We start from the raw sequence: 21,736 nt of genomic DNA on the forward strand, positions 1-21,736 counted from the left end.
CAGCAGAGTTAAGGCATAACGTGAATGGGGTGAGGTAGGGAGGATGTGTGCCGTCCTATAACTTATAAAATATACAAGAGATGCCCGATGCTCCTCTGCAAGCTGTGGAAAGTGTTGCAGAGGATATGGGCAAAAGGTATTATTCCATCATCCTCGAAAGTAAGCAGAGGAGGGTTTTGTTCTCAAAGAAATGGACTCCGGTATCAGCCAGTTCTGAATTATTTCTCTCCAAAGTGTGGAACGCAAGATCTTCTTTTCTGCCCTGGCAAAAAGGATGACTGCCTACATGGTAAAGAACATATGTATCTACAAGTTAGTCCAGAAGGGGGCGGCATGGCGGTGCAGCGGTTCGCTCTTCGGCCTCACAGCATGAAGGACCCTGGTTCCATTCCGACAAGGGGGACCTTGTTCTTGGAACATACGGGTGTCCTCAACCAGCTGATTCAGGAGGCCAAGGAGAGCAAAGGAAAATCTAACGGGTGTCTGGCTCAACCTGACCGAAGCATACAAGGTCAGTCCCTCATGGCCTCATCGGCATGGCTATGGAGCACTACCACATCCCCTGTTACAGCAGGGGAATGATTACTAGCTACCTCAAAGGGTTCAAACTATGGTTCAAAACAGACGGATGTGGGAATCCTAACGGGTTGCACCATCTCCCCCATCCTGTTCGTCATGGGAACGGACCTGCTTATAAAGGCTGCAGGAAAGGAATCTAGTGGACCATCAAAAAGAGACTTTATGGACGACCTCACTATCACGACTTCTGCAAATCAGATGGATCCGGAAGTTACTTAGTGAGTTCCTTTGGGGCGGAAGCGCAACATGGGAGCCCCTGCAGCGCATGGTGAATACATCCAGAAGGATTATCGGTGCACCTTTCCCCTCCCTGCAAGACATACGGTATGCACCTGCAAAGCTCTCACAATTTTGGGGGATGAAAACCACCCAGCATACAATTTGTTTAGCCTCCTGCCCTCTGGGAAGAGATACAGGGGCCTCCGTTCAAGCACCACCAAACTCACCAACGGCTTCATCCAGCTGGCCGTCAGGATGCTGAACCTTCTGTTTTGTTATAAATATGATTATAGATATGAGTGTGAACATTGCAATACAACAGTAAGTTGAATCTAGTGCAATAAGACGTTTGAGTGCAGCTTGATGTGCAACTCACAAAGTGTAGGTGCAAGAAGTTTAGTTTAGCCTGATCTTACTTGACAAGCACACCAGCTTTTCTCGGTTTAGTTTTAGACTTAACTTATTTCTGGTTACTGTGGTAACTAAATGTTATTTATTATTTTTGTTGCAATTGCTACACTTGACACACTAAGGTGTCTACGCATGGGATTGTGAGAAACGTCATTTCAACTCCTTTGTCCAGTGGATGAGAAAGGAAATGTAGCTTCTGTCGTAAAATCGATAATAAAATCTGATCCGGTCCGACTGCCTATTTTTCTATTTCGTATTTTTGATCTGAGTCTAAAATTGAAATGATGAAAAACACTGCATTTCTCCTTTATGATCACGAGGTATACAAGGATTCATATGGCCTTCAATGCTTTGTACTTCTCAATAATATCCCTTATCTATAATAATAATATAATAATAATAATTTATAATAATATGTCATGTTTCAAATGAATCCAGACAGACTTTTTCCTCTAAATTTTGGTAAAAAAAAAACAAAAAACTTAGATTTGTTTGTTTTATTTGCCATTTGCATGGAAATAATACTGGACATTTGAAGTTGGTACAGGGACCAATAATAAATAGTAGTAAAAGCTGAGGTAGTATTTTTAAAATATAAATGTTTACAACTGTTTCAGGTAGAGTGCATGTGTTGTGAAAATGATTTAAAAAATAATGAGCTATCTTGATGTGTTTAATTGTGTTTTATTGTGACACAGATGACGAAAAAAACATGCTCACCATATTTGACTGTTTATTTCTGCAACCATGAAATGTAAAAATGTATTTTAAATGAATCTCAAACAGCGGCGGACAAACCGAGGGGCACAAAAAAAATCGCCTAAAATGAACTCGGACAAGTGAAGTGGGATCTGTCCACGATCCATCATCATTTAGTCTGAAACAAACAAAACAAAAAACAAAACTAGAGGTTAGTTGACATTTCTGTGTGGTGTTTACATACATAATTACACATACATACTTTTTATTGTTGTTATACACTCGCATACTGTATAGAAATGGAAGAAATTGTGCAGGAAAAATATGAAATTGATGCATCTATTGTCAAAAAGTGCATTTTATACTTCACTTTTTATTCCACCTGTTACCATGAAATGCCGTGGAAAAAATGCTTTTCACCCGATTGGTCCAAAAATGATTTGTTCAACGCAAATAATGTGTCTTAGTACATTTAATTGGCAGAACTATACAATGCTTTTCCACAAGATGGCAATACAGGAGTGTTTAGTGATGCTTTGAGTGAAACAGCGAAGAATATTGTGACCCAGATAAAGGTCCATTTATGAGTGGTGGTCAGAAAAATGTAAAAAAAGTAAAAGTAAAAAAATAAAAAAAAGATGAGCTCAAGAAAATTCAATAAAAAGTTATATTGTGTTTCTGCAAGAATATTAGCTTTGCGTTAAACCAAACACAGCCGGATTTCACACTGAGTAGGTACATTGAGACAAGTTTAATTCTATTTCATTAAAAAACATAATTGACATATTTATTCAGTGGTGATTTTTCCAATGTAAAATACAAACAACTATATTTATCCCGAAGGAAATTGTTGTGCCAGAGTTTCAAGTAAAACATAATAATAAATAAGAGTAGGAAATTGTATAAACAGCACAAAAAAAGGGGGGGAAGAGTAAGAAATACAAATAAAACTATAAAGCGTCTAAGTAACAAGTCAAGGCTATAAAGTGGCTATAAAGATTTTGAGATTCCCTGCAGCTGAAGGGAGAGGAATTATCCCAAGTAATTTAAATAAGTGACTTTCGGCTGTTGTCTACCACCGTTAAATGATCGAGATGATTATTATTATCATTTAAACCAGGCGTGCCCAGTACGTCGATCGCAAAGGTAGTGTGTGTAGATGGCATGGCATTAAAACGTTAGACGTCAGCCTATCATCCGCATTATGAAATTTGTCACTTGACTGACAGTCGGTTCGTCCAATCGGACCTTTTCTGTCACTGCGCATCTGCACATAGCGTGCGTTCTAGCAAGCTAGCGAGCTAGCATCCAATTTATGTCTTCTAAATGTATGGGTATAAAAATGTATGGTAAGTAAAAAGACTAAAACGGAATGGGAGGTGGACTTTTTTTTTTTTTTTATTGCCATTTTCAACGTGCGTTTGCCTCATCTGCTATTGCTATACCAAAAAAAGGGAATAACATATTTACCAAAAAAGTACTCTGTTGTAGCGTGCCATAGGGGTTATGCAAGATCCCCAAACATTTATTGCGTTAAGTGTACTCACTAAATATTTATTCAGCATTTTTAGTGGAGGTAGATCATTTTCACATGGTCATTTGAAAAGTAGCTCACAAGGCGAAAAAGTGTGATTTAAACAGTAATAGAACGTCATGTCAGTTGTCGTGACAAGAGGGCGAAAGTGAAATTTGTCCAAAGTCATTAAAATACGGGACATTTTCAGAAATCCCTTTTGTTTCCAACCTGAAGAGAGCTCATAAAGGGAGCGAAAACAAAAAATCAGAAATAAAGATACTGAAAATTTTACCTTGATGAGCGTGGTCACCAAACAATAGAGGATAGAGACGAGGAAAAGAACGAGGAAGGCGAAAGCCATATACCAGCTTTCCACTTCTACGTTGTTGTCGACGGAAACGTGAACCACGTCGTCTACGAAGTCGCATTGCGGCGACGCCTCTGCGTAAAAAGAGCAGACGCCAAATTTCAGGTCATTTATGTCAATTTTTCCACACGATTCCCCCCCTCTGTTTTGATGATATTGAATATAAATTGGATTTTATCTGTTGGCTCACCCAACACATCGGTGACGGTGGTCCGAAAAGGCCTCGCGGAAGACTCGTGCCCGACGGCGCAGGTGTAGGTGGATCCCCGGCCGGTTTTAGAAACGTTTAGGTTGCTGCTCATCGAGTAAGTGCTGCTTCCTGTATTTTTCCACGCCGGGCTGTTTGTGTAGGTCGCAGGCGGGAGCTTTTGACCGTCCCTTTCCCAGTACACGCTGATTTTAGGTGGGAAAAATCCAGAAACCAGGCAAACGAACGGGGCGTCGGAGGTAGATCGCTCCACCAATGTAGGGGGGATTATTTTCACCGTTGGTTCCTGCAGGCCTGGAGATACAAGATGAACACAACAAGTTGTTGTTTTGAAATACAGCGCGTCAAATCCGGCGATGATAACGATACCTTTGCTTTTGACGATGCGGTTCTCGTAGACCGTTTCCGAGCATTTGTGTTTCACGCCGCAAGACACTCGTTTATACGCGTCCCAGTCGTTTGCGGACACGTTCAGAAAACTCTGCAAGGTCTCCGTCCCGTTGTTGTGTCTCTCCGGTCGTCCCGTTTCAACGTTCTGCGTGTCGAGTTGGTCGCCGACCCGCCATGAAACGGTGAAGTCCCACAGAAGAGAACTGACTAGGAGACAGGAGATGGTCACGTTTTCGCCGGTTTGGGACTCCAGCGGTTGCGGTCCGGTGATAAAGACGTTGACTTCCTGACAGGATTGTGGAGTTACTAAAACAAAACAAACAAAAAAAATCGTCATTGAAAAAAAACTTGCGCGTTTCTTTGGACTGTTTACGGAACCGTTGGACGATTCAATCACCTGAGCAGAAGCTGATGTTCTCCCTAACGAGAACGCCTTGTTTCAGTGACCTGTCGGACACTTGACAAGTGAAGTCCATGCCGCTTCTCCAGTGTTTTAGGGGGACGTGTATTTGACTGATGACCGCTACGTGTCCATCGGAAGCCAAACTGGTGGCGGTTGAGCTTGAAAATTCCTTCTGAGACTGATAAAACCATTGAATTTTGGGTTCGAAACCAGAAGAGTAGCACAAGAGCGTCTGGTTTTCTGACCCTCCGCTTGGCGCTAGGAGAAGTTTTAACGACGGCTTCACTAAAGTGAAAGGATACCAGTATTAATAAAGCTTAAATTGAAGGAGGACTCATCAACGGAGGGGCCGCTCACCAAAAAGATTGCCGATGGGGTTTGACTGGTATCTGCTGGAGAAGCCCTGGGTAACACTGCAGATAAAATTTGTGTCACTTTCCCAGTAGCTTTCAGGAACCTTGAATTGCCGACTGATGGTATGAGGGCCTGGAGCTTGAGGACGAACAAGGTACTGTTGGCTGGGAATGTTGAGTCCGTTTGCCTGGAGGGTGATGAAGAGGTCCAGAGAGTCCATTTTGGTGACTTCACACTCCAGTATAGCAGTGCCATTCTTCAGCGGGTCTGGGTGGAGTCTCCTGATGTTAACTGTTGGAGCTTGAACTCCTGGGTGAAAACAACACCGAGTAAAATCTAGCGCTTTCAGAACGCTTTGACCGCCCCCCCCCGTTTCCTCTCTATCCTTAATCCCCCGGACCTGTGGTACATCCTTTCCATCTTTATCTGTTTCGCCAACCTGTATAGATTCACCCTCCTTACTGTCCAACCGAGCATACAAGTCATTGTGCGCCCTTTGTTTTGCCTTTGCTACCTCTATCTTTACCTTACGTTGTATCTCCCTGTACTCCTGTCTGTTCTCTTCAGTCCTCTCAGTGTCCCACTTCTCATTTGCCAACTGCTTTCTCTGTACATACTCCTGCCCTTCCTTGTTACCAGAGTCATCCTACAAAGCACCATCCTATGCTGTCTGGCTACACTCTAACCTACAACTACTTTGCAGTCACTGATCTCTTTCAGGTTACCTCTTCTATACAAGATGTAGTCTACCTGCGTGCTCCTACCTCCGCTCTTATAAGTTCCCCTATGTTCCTGTTTTTTCTGGAAAAAATTGTTCACTACAGCCTTTTCCATCACTTTCAAAGCGCTCCAAACACTTTGACCGTCCCCCCCCGCGCTCTCACCTGAGACTCGGACCGTTTCCTCGGTGTCCGAGAAGCACGGATGTTTGGCTTTGCATTTGAGAAGCTCGATGACTTTCCAGCGGTTGATGGGAATGATCAGACTGCTGCTGACGTGAGTTGCGTTTCTCTCATCGGTCTGTCGGTCAGCGGACTGGAGCTCGTCATCTATTAGCCAACTAACGGCAGCATCGAATATAGTTTGTACCAAACACGTCGCTTTCACTTCAGAATTTGTCGTTGTTACAGTGTCAAGGGATGGAAGCGCCACGTGCAGCAGAGGAGGCAAGCTGGGGAGTGCTGAAAAAATAAAAAACAGCATTTTATACCCTTAAATGTCAATCATTTGTCGGTGGTTTATACCGGAAATCAGTCTTGAACTGAGAGTGAGCAGCCATTTATACTTACTGTCACAAACACGTATAGTTTTGATCAAATTGTGAGAGTAACTGCATGAGAAAACCGAACCGCCCGTCCAGTCTTTTATATTTGGCTTGATCTCACTGCTGAGACTGTAAGTTCTCCGAGTCGCCTCGACGCTCCGCAGCTTTCTTTGGATCGGCTTGAAGTCTGCGTCTTGGTCGTCCTTTTTCCAGGTGAGGCTCTGACTTTCAGGCAAAAAGCTGCCGCTCAAGACGCAGATCAGCTTGACCGGAGAGGCTCCGATTTTCCCGTCCCAGACCGGCTGCAAAGTCATTTTTGGAGACAAAGTCCGCAGGTCTGAGGAGCAAAAATTGCATTTTCAATTGGTCAGTTGGAAAAGCCGGAACCACCTCTTACTCAATATCTCCAAGACCAAGGGGACCACCCATGTACTTCTCTATTAGCATTCTCAAAGCAAATACTGCATCTGTAGTACTCATTCTAGGCATGAAGCCATACTGTTGTTCACAAATGCTGACTTCTGCCCTCAGTCTACTGTCCACTACTCTTTCCTATAACTTTATTGTATGGCTCATCAACTTTATCCCTCAATAGTTGCCTTAATTCTGCACATCCCCGTTATTCTTAAAAATAGGCACCATCACACTTTGTCTCCATTCTTCAGGCATTTTCTCACTCTCTAATATCCTGTTGAATAATCTAATCAGAAACTCTACCGCTGCCTCCTCTGGACACTTCCACACCTCCACAGGTATATCATCAGGACCAACTGCCTTTCCACTCTTCAATGCCTTCCTCACTTCACTTTTACTAATCTGTGCTACTTTGTGGTCTACAATAGTCACCTCTTCTACCCTTGCCTCTCTTTCATTTTCCCCATTCATCAGCTCTACAAAGTACTCTTTCCATCTCCCCATCACTCTTCTAGCATCAGTCAATGCATTTCCCTTTCTGTCCTTAATCCCCCGGACCTGTTGTACATCCTTTCCATCTTATCTGTTTCGCCAACCTGTATAGATTCACCCTCCTTACTGTCAAATGGAGCATACAAGTCATTGTGCGCCCTTTGTTTTGCCTTTGCTGCCTCTATCTTCACCTTGCGTTGTATCTCCCTGTTCTCTTCAGTCCTCACAGTATCCCACTTCTTATTTGCCAACTGCTTTCTCTGTACATACTCCTGCCCTTCCCTGTCACAAGAGTCATCCTACAAAGCACCATCCTATGCTGTCTGGCTACACTCTAACCTACAACTACTTTGCAGTCACTGATCTCTTTCAGGTTACCTCGTCTATACAAGATGTAGTCTACCTGCGTGCTCCTACCTCCGCTCTTATAAGTTCCCCTATGTTCCTGTTTTTTCCGGAAAAAATTGTTCACTACAGCCTTTTCCATCGCTTTCAAAGCGCTCCAAACACTTTGACCGTCCCCCCCGCGCTCTCACCTGAGACTCGGACCGTTTCCTCGGTGTCCGAGAAGCACGGATGTTTGGCTTTGCATTTGAGAAGCTCGATGACTTTCCAGCGGTTGATGGGAATGATCAGACTGCTGCTGACGTGAGTTGCGTTTCTCTCATCGGTCTGTCGGTCAGCGGACTGGAGCTCGTCATCTATTAGCCAACTAACGGCAGCATCGAATATAGTTTGTACCAAACACGTCGCTTTCACTTCAGAATTTGTCGTCGTTACAGCGTCAAGGGATGGAAGCTCCACGTGCAGCAGAGGAGGCAAGCTGGGGAGTGCTGAAAAAATAAAAAACAGCATTTTATACCCTTAAATGTCAATCATTTGTCGGTGGTTTATACCGGAAATCAGTCTTGAACTGAGAGTGAGCAGCCATTTATACTTACTGTCACAAACACGTATGGTTTTGATCAAATTGTGAGAGTAACTGCATGAGAAAACCGAACCGCCCGTCCAGTCTTTTGCATTTGGCTCGATCTCACTGCTGAGACTGTAAGTTCTCCGAGTCGTCTCGACGCTCCGCAGCTTTCTTTGGATCGGCTTGAAGTCTGCGTCTTGGTCGTCCTTTTTCCAGGTGAGGCTCTGACTTTCAGGCAAAAAGCTGCCGCTCAAGACGCAGATCAGCTTGACCGGAGAGGCTCCGATTGTCCCGTCCCAGACCGGCTGCAAGGTCATATTTGGAGACGAAATCCGCAGGTCTGAGGAGCAAAAAAAAAAAATTGCATTTTCAATCGATCGCATTTATAAAAATGACCGGAATGATGGATTCATCGAGATTACTGGTGATTGATAAGCATTTCCGAGAAACTAACCAGAGTTTAAGAACATCAGCGGACCCTTAAAAGTTTCTCATCATTGTTTAAAACACATAATTTACATTGAAGTTGCGGGGAAAGTTATTGGCTGATGTCTGAATTCATCAATATCCATTATCTTTTAACAAATATCTGTTCTTAAAAGCTCTACTAATAGTTTTTAGGGATGGTTTGTTTTGCAATCAACAGGATTGCTGTGCTTAATTAACATTTTATCAGGTGCAATGAAAACTTTCCTTATTTCATTATAAGGTGTTACGTACCTTTCGCATTGCCAACGTAATTATAAGTGAACCAGCTGGAGATATGACAAGGCTGAGAGTGTGTTATGCGAAACGTTACAGCGGAGAAGGTCGTCGTGGCGAGCGGCGAGAGCGGCGGGCGAAAAAAAAAAAAAAAAAAAAAAGGATGGGAAAAAAAGAAAAAAAAAAAGGACAAAAAGAAAAAAAAAAGAAAAAAAAAAGCAGAAGTGAAACCAAGCAAAAATCGACGGTGCGTCAACAAACTGCAGGTGCTGCCGGCGGTTTTAACAGTAAAAGAAATATATTTAAATATCTCACAAGATGTGAAAATGATTTTGCTGGACCTTAACAGAGAACTTATTTCACACGGATGAAAAAAGAAAATTTGCATTTCAACACGCAATGATGATTCCAGGTGTTGGATGACGAATGATGAAACTACTTTGTTGAAATAGAGAAGGAACAGACACATTATCTTATTACATTATCTTATTTGCATATGTTTATTTGGAATTATTATATATAGTGACAGACAGATGCTTACTTACAAAGATATTATCACGGACAGGAATTAACACACATATAAAGTCATTTCTTCACCAAGAGCTCTCCATGTTTCATTTGACCTGGAAAAAAATAAATAAAAATAATAAATATATGTTTATATTTTCCGACCACATGCTACATGCACATTTTTCAGTATCACATTTTGTATTTTAATTGCAACATTTAGTTTCTTGGATCTTTCATTTCGCCGGCACTAAATTCAAATAATATTTCTGACAGCAAGGAAGTAATCATTGTATCTTTAATGAAAATATTATTATAGGTATCCAATTAAAGTATGTCGATGTGAACAATAATTTTATTTTATTTATTAACAGCAATAATGATAATAAACTTTTCTGTTCCACTTTTCTGTTTAGTTTATATTAACAGGCCTTTTTAGGCTTATCATTGAATAAACATTAATAGCAGCCAGATATAGTTACAAATAATGTTGTCAAACCATTTTGAAATATTTAATGAATTCGGAATTAATCATTTTATTAATATTTGAGGTGATATCTAAGTGAGCATAACAATGACAAATACAATAGCTGTGTTATTTTCGAATAATCGTTGGTATTTGATTGTTGGTTTAATCTGGAATCATATTTGAGGTATTATAATAATTAAGATATTCAAAATTTGCAGTGACCATTTTATTTGACATGCTTTAATAACATTTTTTATCGGAATTAAATTATCAAAAAAAAAAAACTTGTAATGGATCACAGCAAGGTGATTTGACTTGACCGAAATAATTTGTTTATTTTAGATGATGAATCTGGATACATTGAGATGGAAACATTCATAACAGCGAACCAAACTGCTCGTATTTCAGTTAGAATATCAAAAAAAAGATTTAACTTGACCAGGCGATGAGGGTATAAATCGTTTATTTTATTTATCCTGAGAGTTTCATCAGTTAACAAATAATTCAATTGTTTCCTTTTTGTAAAAATAATTAATTTGCGGAGCTGAATTAAAACCCTGAAAACAATTTGTTTTGCGGGAAAATGAACAAGTGCACGATCCTGAGACACTGATTCAAGATAAATTAAATAATTCTATAAATTATTAGTTGCATATAGCAATCTTATTGTCTCTATTTACATTCATATCTTTGGACACCATGTGGGGATCAATATATATTATCTTAAAAACCAATGCATGGATTAATTCATGAAAATCAAACCAATTCAATGCCAATGACGCCAATAATAACATGAAAAATAACATATATATATTTGATAAATATATAGAATTATTTCATAATCAGATTTTTTTTTTTTTTTCAATTTCAACATTTTCTGCCGAAGCCGTCATCAGGGACGGTTTCCACGGAGACGATGTTCAGTACCTTGAAAACGGTGGTTCCGACGCTGAACAGCAGAGTGATGAGGAAGAGGAAGATGAAGGTGAGAGCCGTGTTTCCCATGTGATCGACCTCCATCGAAGTGTCGCACGAGAAGTTGTTGTCGACGGGGTTGTCGACGTTCACGTCATCTGGACAGTAATGCTTCAGTTAATACCAAAGGCTTTTTAAAAATTTTTTTAAAAAAAATTAAAAATTTCAACGTTATCAGGTCTTTTTCCAGCTCACACGTCGGCAAATCTAATAAAAAGAGCCTTCAGTTGGTCAATCACAAATATAGATGTGAAAAATGTTCACAATAAATGAGATTTGACTTTAATTTAAAACTTTTTTGTAATGAATGTTGTGATTTAATATTTAAAGAGCATTAAACCTATAACACTGCAGGTGAACCCTGAGAAAAAAAATACCGTCTATGCGCAAGTGTTTGTAAATAAATACTCAACGGATGGGTTTGGAATTTGTCTGGATAAACTGATTTTTTTTATTTTTTTCATTATTTTGTTATGTTTAAGTTGCTTTATGTTGCACTCAACCAATAAAAAATGAAAAAAAAAAAAAAAAATTGTGATAATTTGTGAGGCGGGTATTTTCTCCACCCCAGGTGATAAAGTTACCTAACGGCTTAAAATATGATTTTCTTCGACCCCTGAGTTGCCGTTGAAAGACTCCAGTCTGGCTTTTACAAGATTTGATATCAATTGCCGTGGGTGCAAAACCCAGTAGAGGGAAACACACACACACACACACACACAAAGACAAGTCACACAAATGCATCTTATGAGAATTAAGGATGACTAAATTGTCATCATAGACTGCAGAGATTTAGTAGTAAATGCACGACACACACAGACCATGAAGCACGAGGCTTGGAAAACAAATCTACAAGTGAGATACATCAACGAAGCGTTTCTTTCCTTTTTTTTTTTTTTTTATTTTGATTCTGCATTAAAAAGACACACACACATAGTCATATCACAAAACAGTAAACATTGAAACGAACAGGGACGCCAAACAACATCTACCGGGACTTGCACGTGTCGGGGATGAGCAAGTCGAGGTTGACTATGTTGGTTTGTTTCACTGATCTGGAGCCAATGGACCTGGAGATGGTTTTGACCGTATCGTTTAAAGTTTCGTGATAAACGACACAACTGTACATCAGGTCTTGCTTTTCCCAATGCTCGTAGCTGATCGACAGGTAGCTATAGACGGAATAGAATCCGTTTTTTTCTATGGCGCTCGTGGTGTTCGAAACGTAAGTGGAATCTGCCGGCTCGTCGTCGATGAGCCAAGACACCAGTATTTCCTCGGGGTAGAAGTCTTTCACATAGCAAGTCAGGGTGACCAAGTTCTTTCTAGAATTTTCTAGAGGCGGTAGCATGTAAACGTAAGGACGCTGTTCTGGGTTTACTGCAAGAACAAGATGCCGATTAGAGACGAGGAACCCAAACAAAAAAAAAAAAAAAAAAAAAAAAAAGACAAACACAGGGGGGGACGTTTCCCGGAAAACAGACGGCGGTTTTCTTACCCAACTTGCGGGAATATGTTTTCTTCATGCCGTCGTAGAGGTTGGGATGGTCGATGACGCAGACGCGTTCCAATCCGTTGTGCCATTCTTCGTACGTGATATCGAGCGAGAGGCTGAACGTGCCTTTTTGGCCGTTCGGACGCCTTTGGTACGCGGCCATGACGTTCCCTCGGTCGTCCTCCCAGGTGATGTTTTCCAGAGGGGGCCTGTTTACTTTGACTTCGCACACGACGCTTCCTTTTTTGTTTAAAAACAGGTCTTCCGACTTGGGCGGTATGATGGTTATTTGCACGTCCGGGTCGATACAAACCTCTGCCGGGCCAATTCATGAACATGCGTTAAGTAAAATTCAAGTGTATTATTCCAAACCAAAAAAAAAAAAAAAAATCAATATACTCACGCGGTGAAACAGTTGAGGGTTTGATCGGTACGTTTATATCCCAAGTTTTCGGACCGCTTTCGCTCCGTCCGTGAAACTGGCATGCGAGTTTGTCATCCGGGGACAAGCCGGTGGCACTAACATTGAGGAAACTGGCGGCGTTGAACACCAATTTTCCATCCCCGCGCTTATTCGCCCCAAGCAAAACATCCTGCTTGTCTAGGACGACTTCTTTTCCGTTGTGAAGCCATTTAAACGAGTGCCGCTTTGGTGAAAACCCTTTGGCAAAGCAGGAAAGGAAGGAAATCTCGCTCTGCTCGTTATAGGAAGATAGCACTGTAAGATCTGGTCCCGAAGAACTGAATTCTGAAAAAGATATACAGAAAAATATGGATGCGGAAGCTAGGAATAATACAAATATATGCAGAAGCTTGTCACAATGTTCATCTATTTATGGGGTATCCTCATGCTTGGTACTCAAGTATGCAGAAAATGTCAAAATGGCTCCTATTTTCATGCTTACTTCTGCATATACATGCAAGCGGAGGCACGTCAAACGTAATAGGAATCACAGGATTTTAAGTAAATCAGAGGAAGAAGTGCAAATATTCTGCAGAGAAGGATGAAAGAAGGTTAATCAAGCCGCAAACTGATTTGATGTTAATGTCGGTAAGCGTCAGCCTTTTCATTTTCTCCTCGCCGTCCGGATTAAATATAGCATTGGGTTACGTTTCCTTGAAATTCGTGTTTCTTACTTCTAGAGAAGAAGAAAGGAAATTCATTGACGTCACAAACTCGAGAAATTCTACCTTTTAGCCAGATTTAGGATATTGTGGTACGACCCGCGTGCCACATAAAAAGTAGTTTAAAAAAAAAAAAAAAAAACCATTTCCGTCACAATTGCACTGATAAAGAAAACTGACTTCAAAAAAAAAAAAAAATTTCAATTTCACGATTTGCAAATCTGGTTAAACAAATTTTGAATTTGTATTTCTTGCAAGCGCACAATATTAGTAAGTATCTGAATAGGTTGCAGTTTGTTTAACTTGAAAAGATGACTTTGCAGAGTTGATACTTTATAATAGTTACTGTTTTTTCCTGATCATCATCATTATCGTAATTGGAAAAACTACTATTATAATTTATTATTATTGATAACTGAAGAATGGAAATTCCATGTATATCACAATACATTAATATACAAAAAAAAAGAAAAATAGACTGTAAAAGTTTGTGATTTTTTTTTTTCTTGTGGACTTTTGTCTCATGATTTTTATTTCAATTTTGTTTTTTAGCATTCTCTGACGTGAATAGTCATAAATACATCTCTATATATATAGGACATAAACATATAATGCATTCATATTGTAATAGTGTTTAAGTATTTCACATCTCAGAATATTAATATATCATGCAGTCATTAATTTCCAAAATTTCCTGTTCAAAGAAAGAAAGAAAAAAAAAGATCCATGCAAACAAATTTAAAAAAAAATATTAGTAAATTAGCAACAAGATGAGTCTTACCTGGAGTGACTAATTTTGCAACACTTCCTTCCGAATGCGTGGCGGTGCAGGTGAAGTTTTCTTTGGCGTCCCACGCCGCTTTATCCACTTGGATGTGAGTGATTCCGGTATAAACGCTGCCGTCGAGTTTTGCGGGATACTGAACGAAGTCGGTCAGGGCCGTGCTTCCTTTGCTCCAGGAGAACGTCAGCGCCGAGGGAGTGAAGCCGGTGGCCATGCAGCCGATGGTGACCTTTGACCCCGTGTCGGAGGAACATGGCCGCAGAGGAAACACAACTGGAGGGGCCGGCGTGTCTGCAAGAGGACGAGCGTTAACGGCGGTTTGAAAACACCGGCGTGCAAAAAAAAAAAAGTAAAAAGCGGTTTTCACGACGGAGTGCGATTTTACCGAGTTTTGCTTGTTGCGTTTCGAGCACGGAGATAAATAATGACGATTAATAGGATATTGATTTGCCGAACACATTCAGGAAGAATAATTCTTAAATCTAGTTTAAGTTAAGTGTGCAAAACTCAGCAGAAACTTCGATTAAAAAAAAAAAAAAAAAAAAAAAAAAAAAACATAATAGGAGGTACCGAAAAACCGCAGACTGGTTTTATTAAAATAAAACTTAAGAAATGTACACGGATGGCAGTTAGACAAAGAAATAACCCGGGGTTTCATTAAAAATCGCAATAATTCTTCGCACTTTTTAAAGACCAAATTAAAAGACTCCAGCGAATCAATTTTTTCAAGGAGAATAAAAACCAAAATATTAATTCTACTTTTAATTCTATCATTGGGAAAAAGAGGTACGACATAAGAGTAGATTTTTTATAGGTAAAGAACTTAACTTAAATATCCCTCGGCGTGTCCTGTAGTCATAAATAATATTTGCTATTATTTTACATTTAATTTAACGATCGGTAAAGAGAATAGCCGGAATTCTTACCTGATGTGACTGTTACTGCGGTGCCTTTTCCCCAGTAGTCAAATTCACCATAACACAGTAATGAATGTACTTTACTGCTGCTAAAAAAAAAACCCCAGCGTACTAAACCCCACTATGTCCTGAAATATATTTCGGGAAATTTCACGAATGGTGCTCGCCGGGAGATTATATCAAGTTTATACCTAATAAAACATTTCAAAGGGAAACTTAAATTAAATATAATGAAGATTTCAACCAGTTTTACCTGATGTGACTGTTACTGCGGTGCCTTTTCCCCAGTAGTCAAAGCGATCACACAGTAATGAATGTACTTTAACGCTGCTTTAAAAAGTCTATCTATGAGCTGCAGTTGTTCAAGATAAACCCCGCTTTCTTACGAGATACATTTAATGAAATCCCATGTTAAATAACAGCATGAAGTTCGAATTTTGTCCAATCTTACCTGAGGTGACTGTTACTGTGGTGCCTTTTCCCCAGTAGTCAAAACCATCGTAACACAGTAATGAATGTACTTTACTGCTGCTTTAAAAAGTCTGGCAGTCAATGACCCACATTATAAGATAAACCCCACTATCTAAGATACATTTAAAGAAATCGCATGTTAAATAACAGCGTGAAGCTCGAATTTTGTCCAATCTTACCTGAGGTGACGGTTACTGTGGTGCCTTTTCCCCAGTAGTCAAAACCATAAGAACACGGTAAAGAAAATACTTTACTGCCGCTCCAAAAAGTGGCAACTTACTTCTCCGATCTGCCTTTCCGTTTAATAAACTCCGCTATGTTCTGAAATATACCGTGAACTCAAGCGCTGGGAGAATACAAGGTTTGTTCTTTACAAAACTGTGGCGCCTGTTGTCTAGTAGTTCGAGAATTTCGTAAAGAAAGTACTTCCCTGCGGCCAGAAAAAGTCCGGCAACATTTCCTAAACTAAAGTTCGTGCAATTTCTTGTTAATTAACAGCATAAAATTAGAATTTGGACCAGTCTTACCTGATGTTACGGTGACTGCGGTGCCTTTTCCCCAGTAGTCAAAAGCCCAGTAATCACAGTCATACCATGATTTCCCCCGTTAGACAAAAACTCTGGACGATACTATCCTAAACTGTCCCGAAGAAACGGCGGTACTTTTACGCTTTACGTTCAACCTGTCATGCAGTAGAATATATTCGACAAAGCAAACGCTTTGTCGCAAATATAATGATGCCATAATTGCGAAAAGTAAAAGGACATACCTGAGGTGACGGTGACGGTAGTGCCTTTTCCCCAGTAGTCAAACGCGCCATAGTAATACACGGTGTGGCAAACTGCTCAACAGGTCTTTCCAAAACTTGCTTTGCAAGGTACTTTGACAGTTTACCTTTTAGCGACGGCGCGATTTTACGTTTTTTTTGCGCGTTTTGGATTGAGGTTTTTTTTTTGATCCTCTCGGCGACCGTAAAAATCTCACAAATTTCTCAAAAGGATGAAAATAAATCGGATTACGGACCAAAAAAAAAAAAAAAAAAAAGGAAAACATGGATGAACCTACCTCAGGGTAACAACAACAACTGTTAAAATCCGATTTTTTTTTTTGAGATAATGGATGAAAACAACAAATACGAGTAGATGAGTTTAACTTACCTGAAGTTACAGTGACGGTGGTTCCTTGACCCCAGTAGTCAAAGTAATCCACAATGATCGTCTGTAATCGCTTTCTAATACAAATTCCAAGTTGTCTGGAGAAGCATTTCCCAAAGCCTGGCTTATCAACCACGTCCCTAGAGATATTTATTTCCTCACATGTAACTTTGGCTCATAAAACCATGACTTCCCTTTTCCCCCCTAACGGCTATTTGGAACAATTTGTTGAACTCAAGGGGAGTTTATAGTTCACATCTTGAACCATGCTTTTTTTTTTTCCCCTCGGTTCTATAATTCAAAGTTTTGATATTCTAGATGTGAAGCAAATAAAGAGTCGCACCAGTTTTGGAGTTTACGTCTTCCTCTGACAAGGGAGTTCACCCAAAGTGGAAAATAGTCATTTTCTGTTCACTGTAACCAAAAGCTTAGGCTTCTAGGTCACGGTGAATTTTTGTATAAATCTTCTTGTCTTGGCAACTGGACTTGAATTTCTTCACTTAAAGATGTTCCACCCATCTTCTAGCAGTTATATTTGGAAACTCCTCATAGGTCGTTAGAAGTGAAGAAGCCTCCTGGATGAGGGGTGAAATGTATTCAAGTGAAGAAATTCAAGTCCAGTAGCCAAGACAAAAAGATTTTAACAAGAACTTGGCCTATTTTCTTATTGTACCCCAGAACAGTCGGAGAAAAATGGTGACCTTTGTCAGGTCCCAGCTTGGAGAGGCAACGAAACCATGGAATTGGTATTTGTGACGGGATGGGCGAGAGGATACGGCTTGGTGATGGTGGATCAGGCAGAAAATGCAAAGTAAAGATTCCTGTCAAAGGTTTTATTACCAGAAACCCAGCTCATACGGTCACTGGATCCCAAAAACAAAACTTGCTAAGTCTCAGATATGAACAGAGGACAACTATGCAGCAAGGGCGAACACTCCGGACAAAAATCGAATACGGGACTCAAAAATAACTCGCCAAGTCTCCAATGAAAGCAGCAGACAAATAATAGCAAGGACAAACGTACAAGGCAAAATCCAAAACAAACCGCCTCCCCTCTACATACGACGAGACAGAACTCCATACAAGAGGCGGTGGGCACCATTACCACCTGGCCATGAAGTACCGTATTTTCACGACCATAAGGCGCAGTCTCAGTTATGGGTGCCATTATTGTATTTAATGCACACATAAGGCGCGCCTGATTATAAGGCGCGGGTTTTATATACAATCCACGCCCACAATTCCCCCTTAAATGTTCTCCTGGTGGCCTCTACTACGTCCGCCTTACAACAATAACACCACACAAGCATACAAGTGTGCGTATTTAAAAACAGAGCGGGAGCAAAACGGAGTTTAGTATTCACATTTTGTAACTGGTAATCGCCATCAATCAAACCCATGGAAGTCCTCATCCTCTGTTTCTGATCTGTACAGCTGCGCTAAATCTCCGTCAAACATGCCGGGTTCACTTTCTTTACTGCCAGTCACTTTCCGTGCCGCGGGGCTCCTCGGAAATGATGCCGGCTTTTGCTGAAGCTGGAACCACAGTGGCGGCAGACACGTTAGCCCGAGAGTCTACAATCCATTCGCTGCCTTCCACTCTTAGTGAAACTGTGATCTCCAAGGAGACTTTTCGTACCTCGTTGTGCGTATCGCCATCGTGCTGGTCCCCTTCTTCTCCACAGTGACTCACCAGGACGTCGAAAGAGAGCGGCACCTCATCCAGGTTAGCGACGTGGCTGGGCTGGATGTGTTTGTCGGTGAGGTTTTCAGGGTTGTTAAAACAACGATGTTCTGCATAACACACATACCCGTTCTTTTATATACAATCAACGCCCACACTTCCCCCTTTAAAGTTCTCATGGTGTTCTCTACTATGTCCGCCTTACAACAACAACACAGGGCGCACTGCACTATAGGGCGCGCCGCACATTTTGAAGAAAATCTAAGACCTTTATGTGCGCCTTATAGTCGTGAAAATACGGTACTAAAAAGGACATTTCATAAGGCTTAAGCCGCCACCAAGTGAAATGTAACCCCTGACAACGACGTATTAAGGGATGCGGCTCGATCAGGGCAGTGCCCATCATCCCCTCGCTGCGCAACATGTTGTACTGGCCCAATTGAGGCTAGAACATAACAAATGCTCCGCTTTCCATGACAGCACCTTTTTGCCATTGAAGGTACCCATTAACGCAAGGAACTTTACGAAACCCTTGTCTGCACAGTTCTGCAGTCGCCACACGAAACAAGTTGTCTGCGTGCCGGTGAGTCCTCATATGCGCGAAAGTGCCCACATAAGGGCCGCAAAGGTAAGGAGCATGTGTGGTCCGTCCAAAAAACTGTCACCATGTCCCAAAAACAAAACTTGCCAAGTCTCCAATAAGCAGAGAACAATATTGCAGTGAAGGTAAACACTCCAGACAAAGTCAAATACCGGACTCAAAAATAACTTGCCAAGTCTCGAATGAAAGACAGCAAATGGAGGTAGCTTGATCAGGTCCGTCTCTGTCATCCCCATGACGCTACCAAGTTTGACTGGACCAATTGTGGCGGGAACCAAATACATGTTCCCTTCTTTTCCCAACAGCAGCCTTCCCGAAGGCTCAACAACAAGGGACGGCACTCAGACAGGCTACATTGCTCTTCTTAGATAAGCAAGCAGATTCAGATGACAGAACAAGTTTTTGGACGCATGACAACCAAACATTGCCAAGATCTATATCGATATTACCACCAAAATGGTTATTTAATTTGTGCGGCTCATCCCCAATAAGGGACACATCTTCAACAGGCTACGTTTTCTTTTTTTTTTTTTTGGTACACAAGCAGATGCCAGGTTTTCTATCAATATTACCACCAAAATGGTAATTTAAACTAATTGGTGCGGCTCATCCCCAACAAGGGACACATCCCCAACAGGCTACGTTTGTTTTGTTTAGGTACACAAGCAAATGCCAACTTCTTGGACCCTTGACAATCGAATATTCACCAGATCTTCATCATTAGTGTCGGATGAACTTTCCTCAAAAGTTTACGTTTACCTTAAAATAGTTAGCCAGAACCACAGCTGTTTCCGCCTCCGCCTCACTGCCGTGCCATTTCACACATCAGCTACCACAAGCTAGCTCTGGGGGGAACAAAAAAACAAAAGCCAGAAAGAAAAGTCACTGGAGAAAATGAGCTATTTGATCCACTGCTAATAATTCAGCTTTTCTCACTTGAAAAGCATATAGAAGTCTGTAATTTTAAAATCATATGTACTTTAACTGAGTGCCCGAATCAACAAAAATCCAGTAAATAATTTGCATTTTATTGCACGATCACCCACCGACCAGTAAGAATTGTAGCTCTCACAGACCTATTAGCTCACACTCAAACAGAACGGCCAAGACCAGAGAGCTGTAGAAGGATAAAATTGTAGACCTGCACAAGGTTGTGATGGGCTACAGGACAAAAGGCAAGCAGTTTGGTGAGAAGGCAACTACTGCTGGCGCATTAGAAAGTGAAAGAAGTTCAAGATGATGGTCAATGTGCTTCGGTCTGGGGCTCCATGGAAGAGCTCACCTCGCAAGGCATCAGTGATCGTGAGGAAGGTGAAGGAACAGCCCAGAACTACATGGCTGGACCTGGTCCATGACCTGAAGAGGGCTAGAGTCTCAAAGAAAAACATTAGTAACAACTACTAAGTAAGGTCCCCCTGCTTGAGCCAGCACATGTCCAGGCCCGTCTGAGGTTTGCCAGTGACCATCTGGATGATCCAGAGGAGGAATGGAAGAAGGTCATGTGGTCTGAGGAGACAAAAATAGAGCTTTTTGGACTCCAAGAACACCATCCGAACCATGAAGCGTGGAGGTGGGAACGGCGTTCTTTGGGAATGCTTTTCTGCACCGTATGCTTTTTTGCACTGTATTAAGGGGAGGATGGATGGGGCCATGTATCGCAAGATCTTGGCCAACAACCTCCTTCCCTCAGTAGGAGCCTTAAAGATGGCCAGGAAATACAGCCAAGGCAACTAAGGAGTGGCTCCGTAAGAGGCATCTCAAGCTTCCTGGAGTGGCCTAGCCAGTCTCCAGACCTGAACCCCAAAGAAAATCTTGCTGAAAGTCCAAACTGCCCAGCGACTGCCCCGTAACCTGAAGGATCTGGAGAAGATCTGCAAGGAGGAGTGGGCCAGAATCCCTGCTGCATTGGGTGCAAACCTGCTCAAGAACAGGAAACATCTAATCTCTATTATTGCCAACAAGGGTTTCTCGACCAAATTTTTTTTTTTTTTTTCTGATGCATCAAATACATGTCATGCAATAAAAAGCAAAATTGTGTTTTTTTTGGATTTTTGTTTCAGATTCCACTCACAGCTGTAGAAAACCCATGATAAAAATTAAACCTCTATATGCTTTGTAAGTTGGAAATGCTGAAAAATCAGCAGTGTATCAAATACACTTGTGAGATTTTGATGTTGACTTTATAAGATTTTTTAGTGTGTCAGAACATAAACTCGACCTGATTTTTTTTTTTAATTAAAAAAAACAAACAAAAAAAAAAAAAACACACACACACATCACTCTCAGTGCGGCTTCTTTTGCTCTGTTTATCAGCCTTGGACTTCCAGGCTAGAATTCTTGTTCAGATAGAGGACGAGGAAGCACCTGCTGTGGTGAAGAGTGTTTCCTGTCTGTTACTCAAATGTTGATCTAAAAGGATGTTAATAATGACCTGGCTAGAGTTTCAGTATCAGGGTTTCACTTTTGGCATGTTGAATAGGTTTTAAAAAACATGCATTTGTCAAATTATTTAACAGCTTTAACACTGGAGGTCAAAATGTTTGAATAAACCCATGCCATCTTCAGGTTACACATCTAATCTAATATTATATTTACAAAGGGAGAGAGTTTATTTGATTAAAAA

General features: G+C 41.0%; 1 protein-coding gene across 1 annotated transcript; it reads right to left on the minus strand.

Annotated features, from left to right (window-relative positions):
* Positions 1-794: 794 nt before the first annotated feature.
* Positions 795-19,397, minus strand: LOC147230067 (uncharacterized). Its single transcript, XM_086154382.1, has 24 exons — positions 19,266-19,397; positions 18,468-18,572; positions 18,068-18,111; positions 16,832-16,968; positions 16,444-16,515; positions 16,202-16,267; positions 14,284-14,577; positions 12,781-13,125; positions 12,381-12,692; positions 11,875-12,262; positions 11,080-11,089; positions 10,835-10,993; positions 8,950-9,001; positions 8,258-8,569; positions 7,853-8,149; positions 6,436-6,747; positions 6,031-6,327; positions 5,150-5,455; positions 4,787-5,077; positions 4,369-4,695; positions 3,982-4,293; positions 3,717-3,865; positions 1,026-1,065; positions 795-835 (listed from the first exon to the last, which is right to left on the minus strand). The coding sequence occupies exons 1-24, from the start codon at positions 19,395-19,397 to the stop codon at positions 795-797; spliced, it is 4,800 nt and encodes a 1,599-aa protein (XP_086010508.1).
* Positions 19,398-21,736: the final 2,339 nt, after the last annotated feature.

The sequence above is a fragment of the Fistularia commersonii genome, chromosome 10 (genome assembly GCF_037954325.1).
Source record: "Fistularia commersonii isolate RoL2024-O1a breed Wild chromosome 10, RoL_Fcom_v1.0, whole genome shotgun sequence".
NCBI classification, from domain to species: Eukaryota; Metazoa; Chordata; class Actinopteri; order Syngnathiformes; family Fistulariidae; genus Fistularia; species Fistularia commersonii.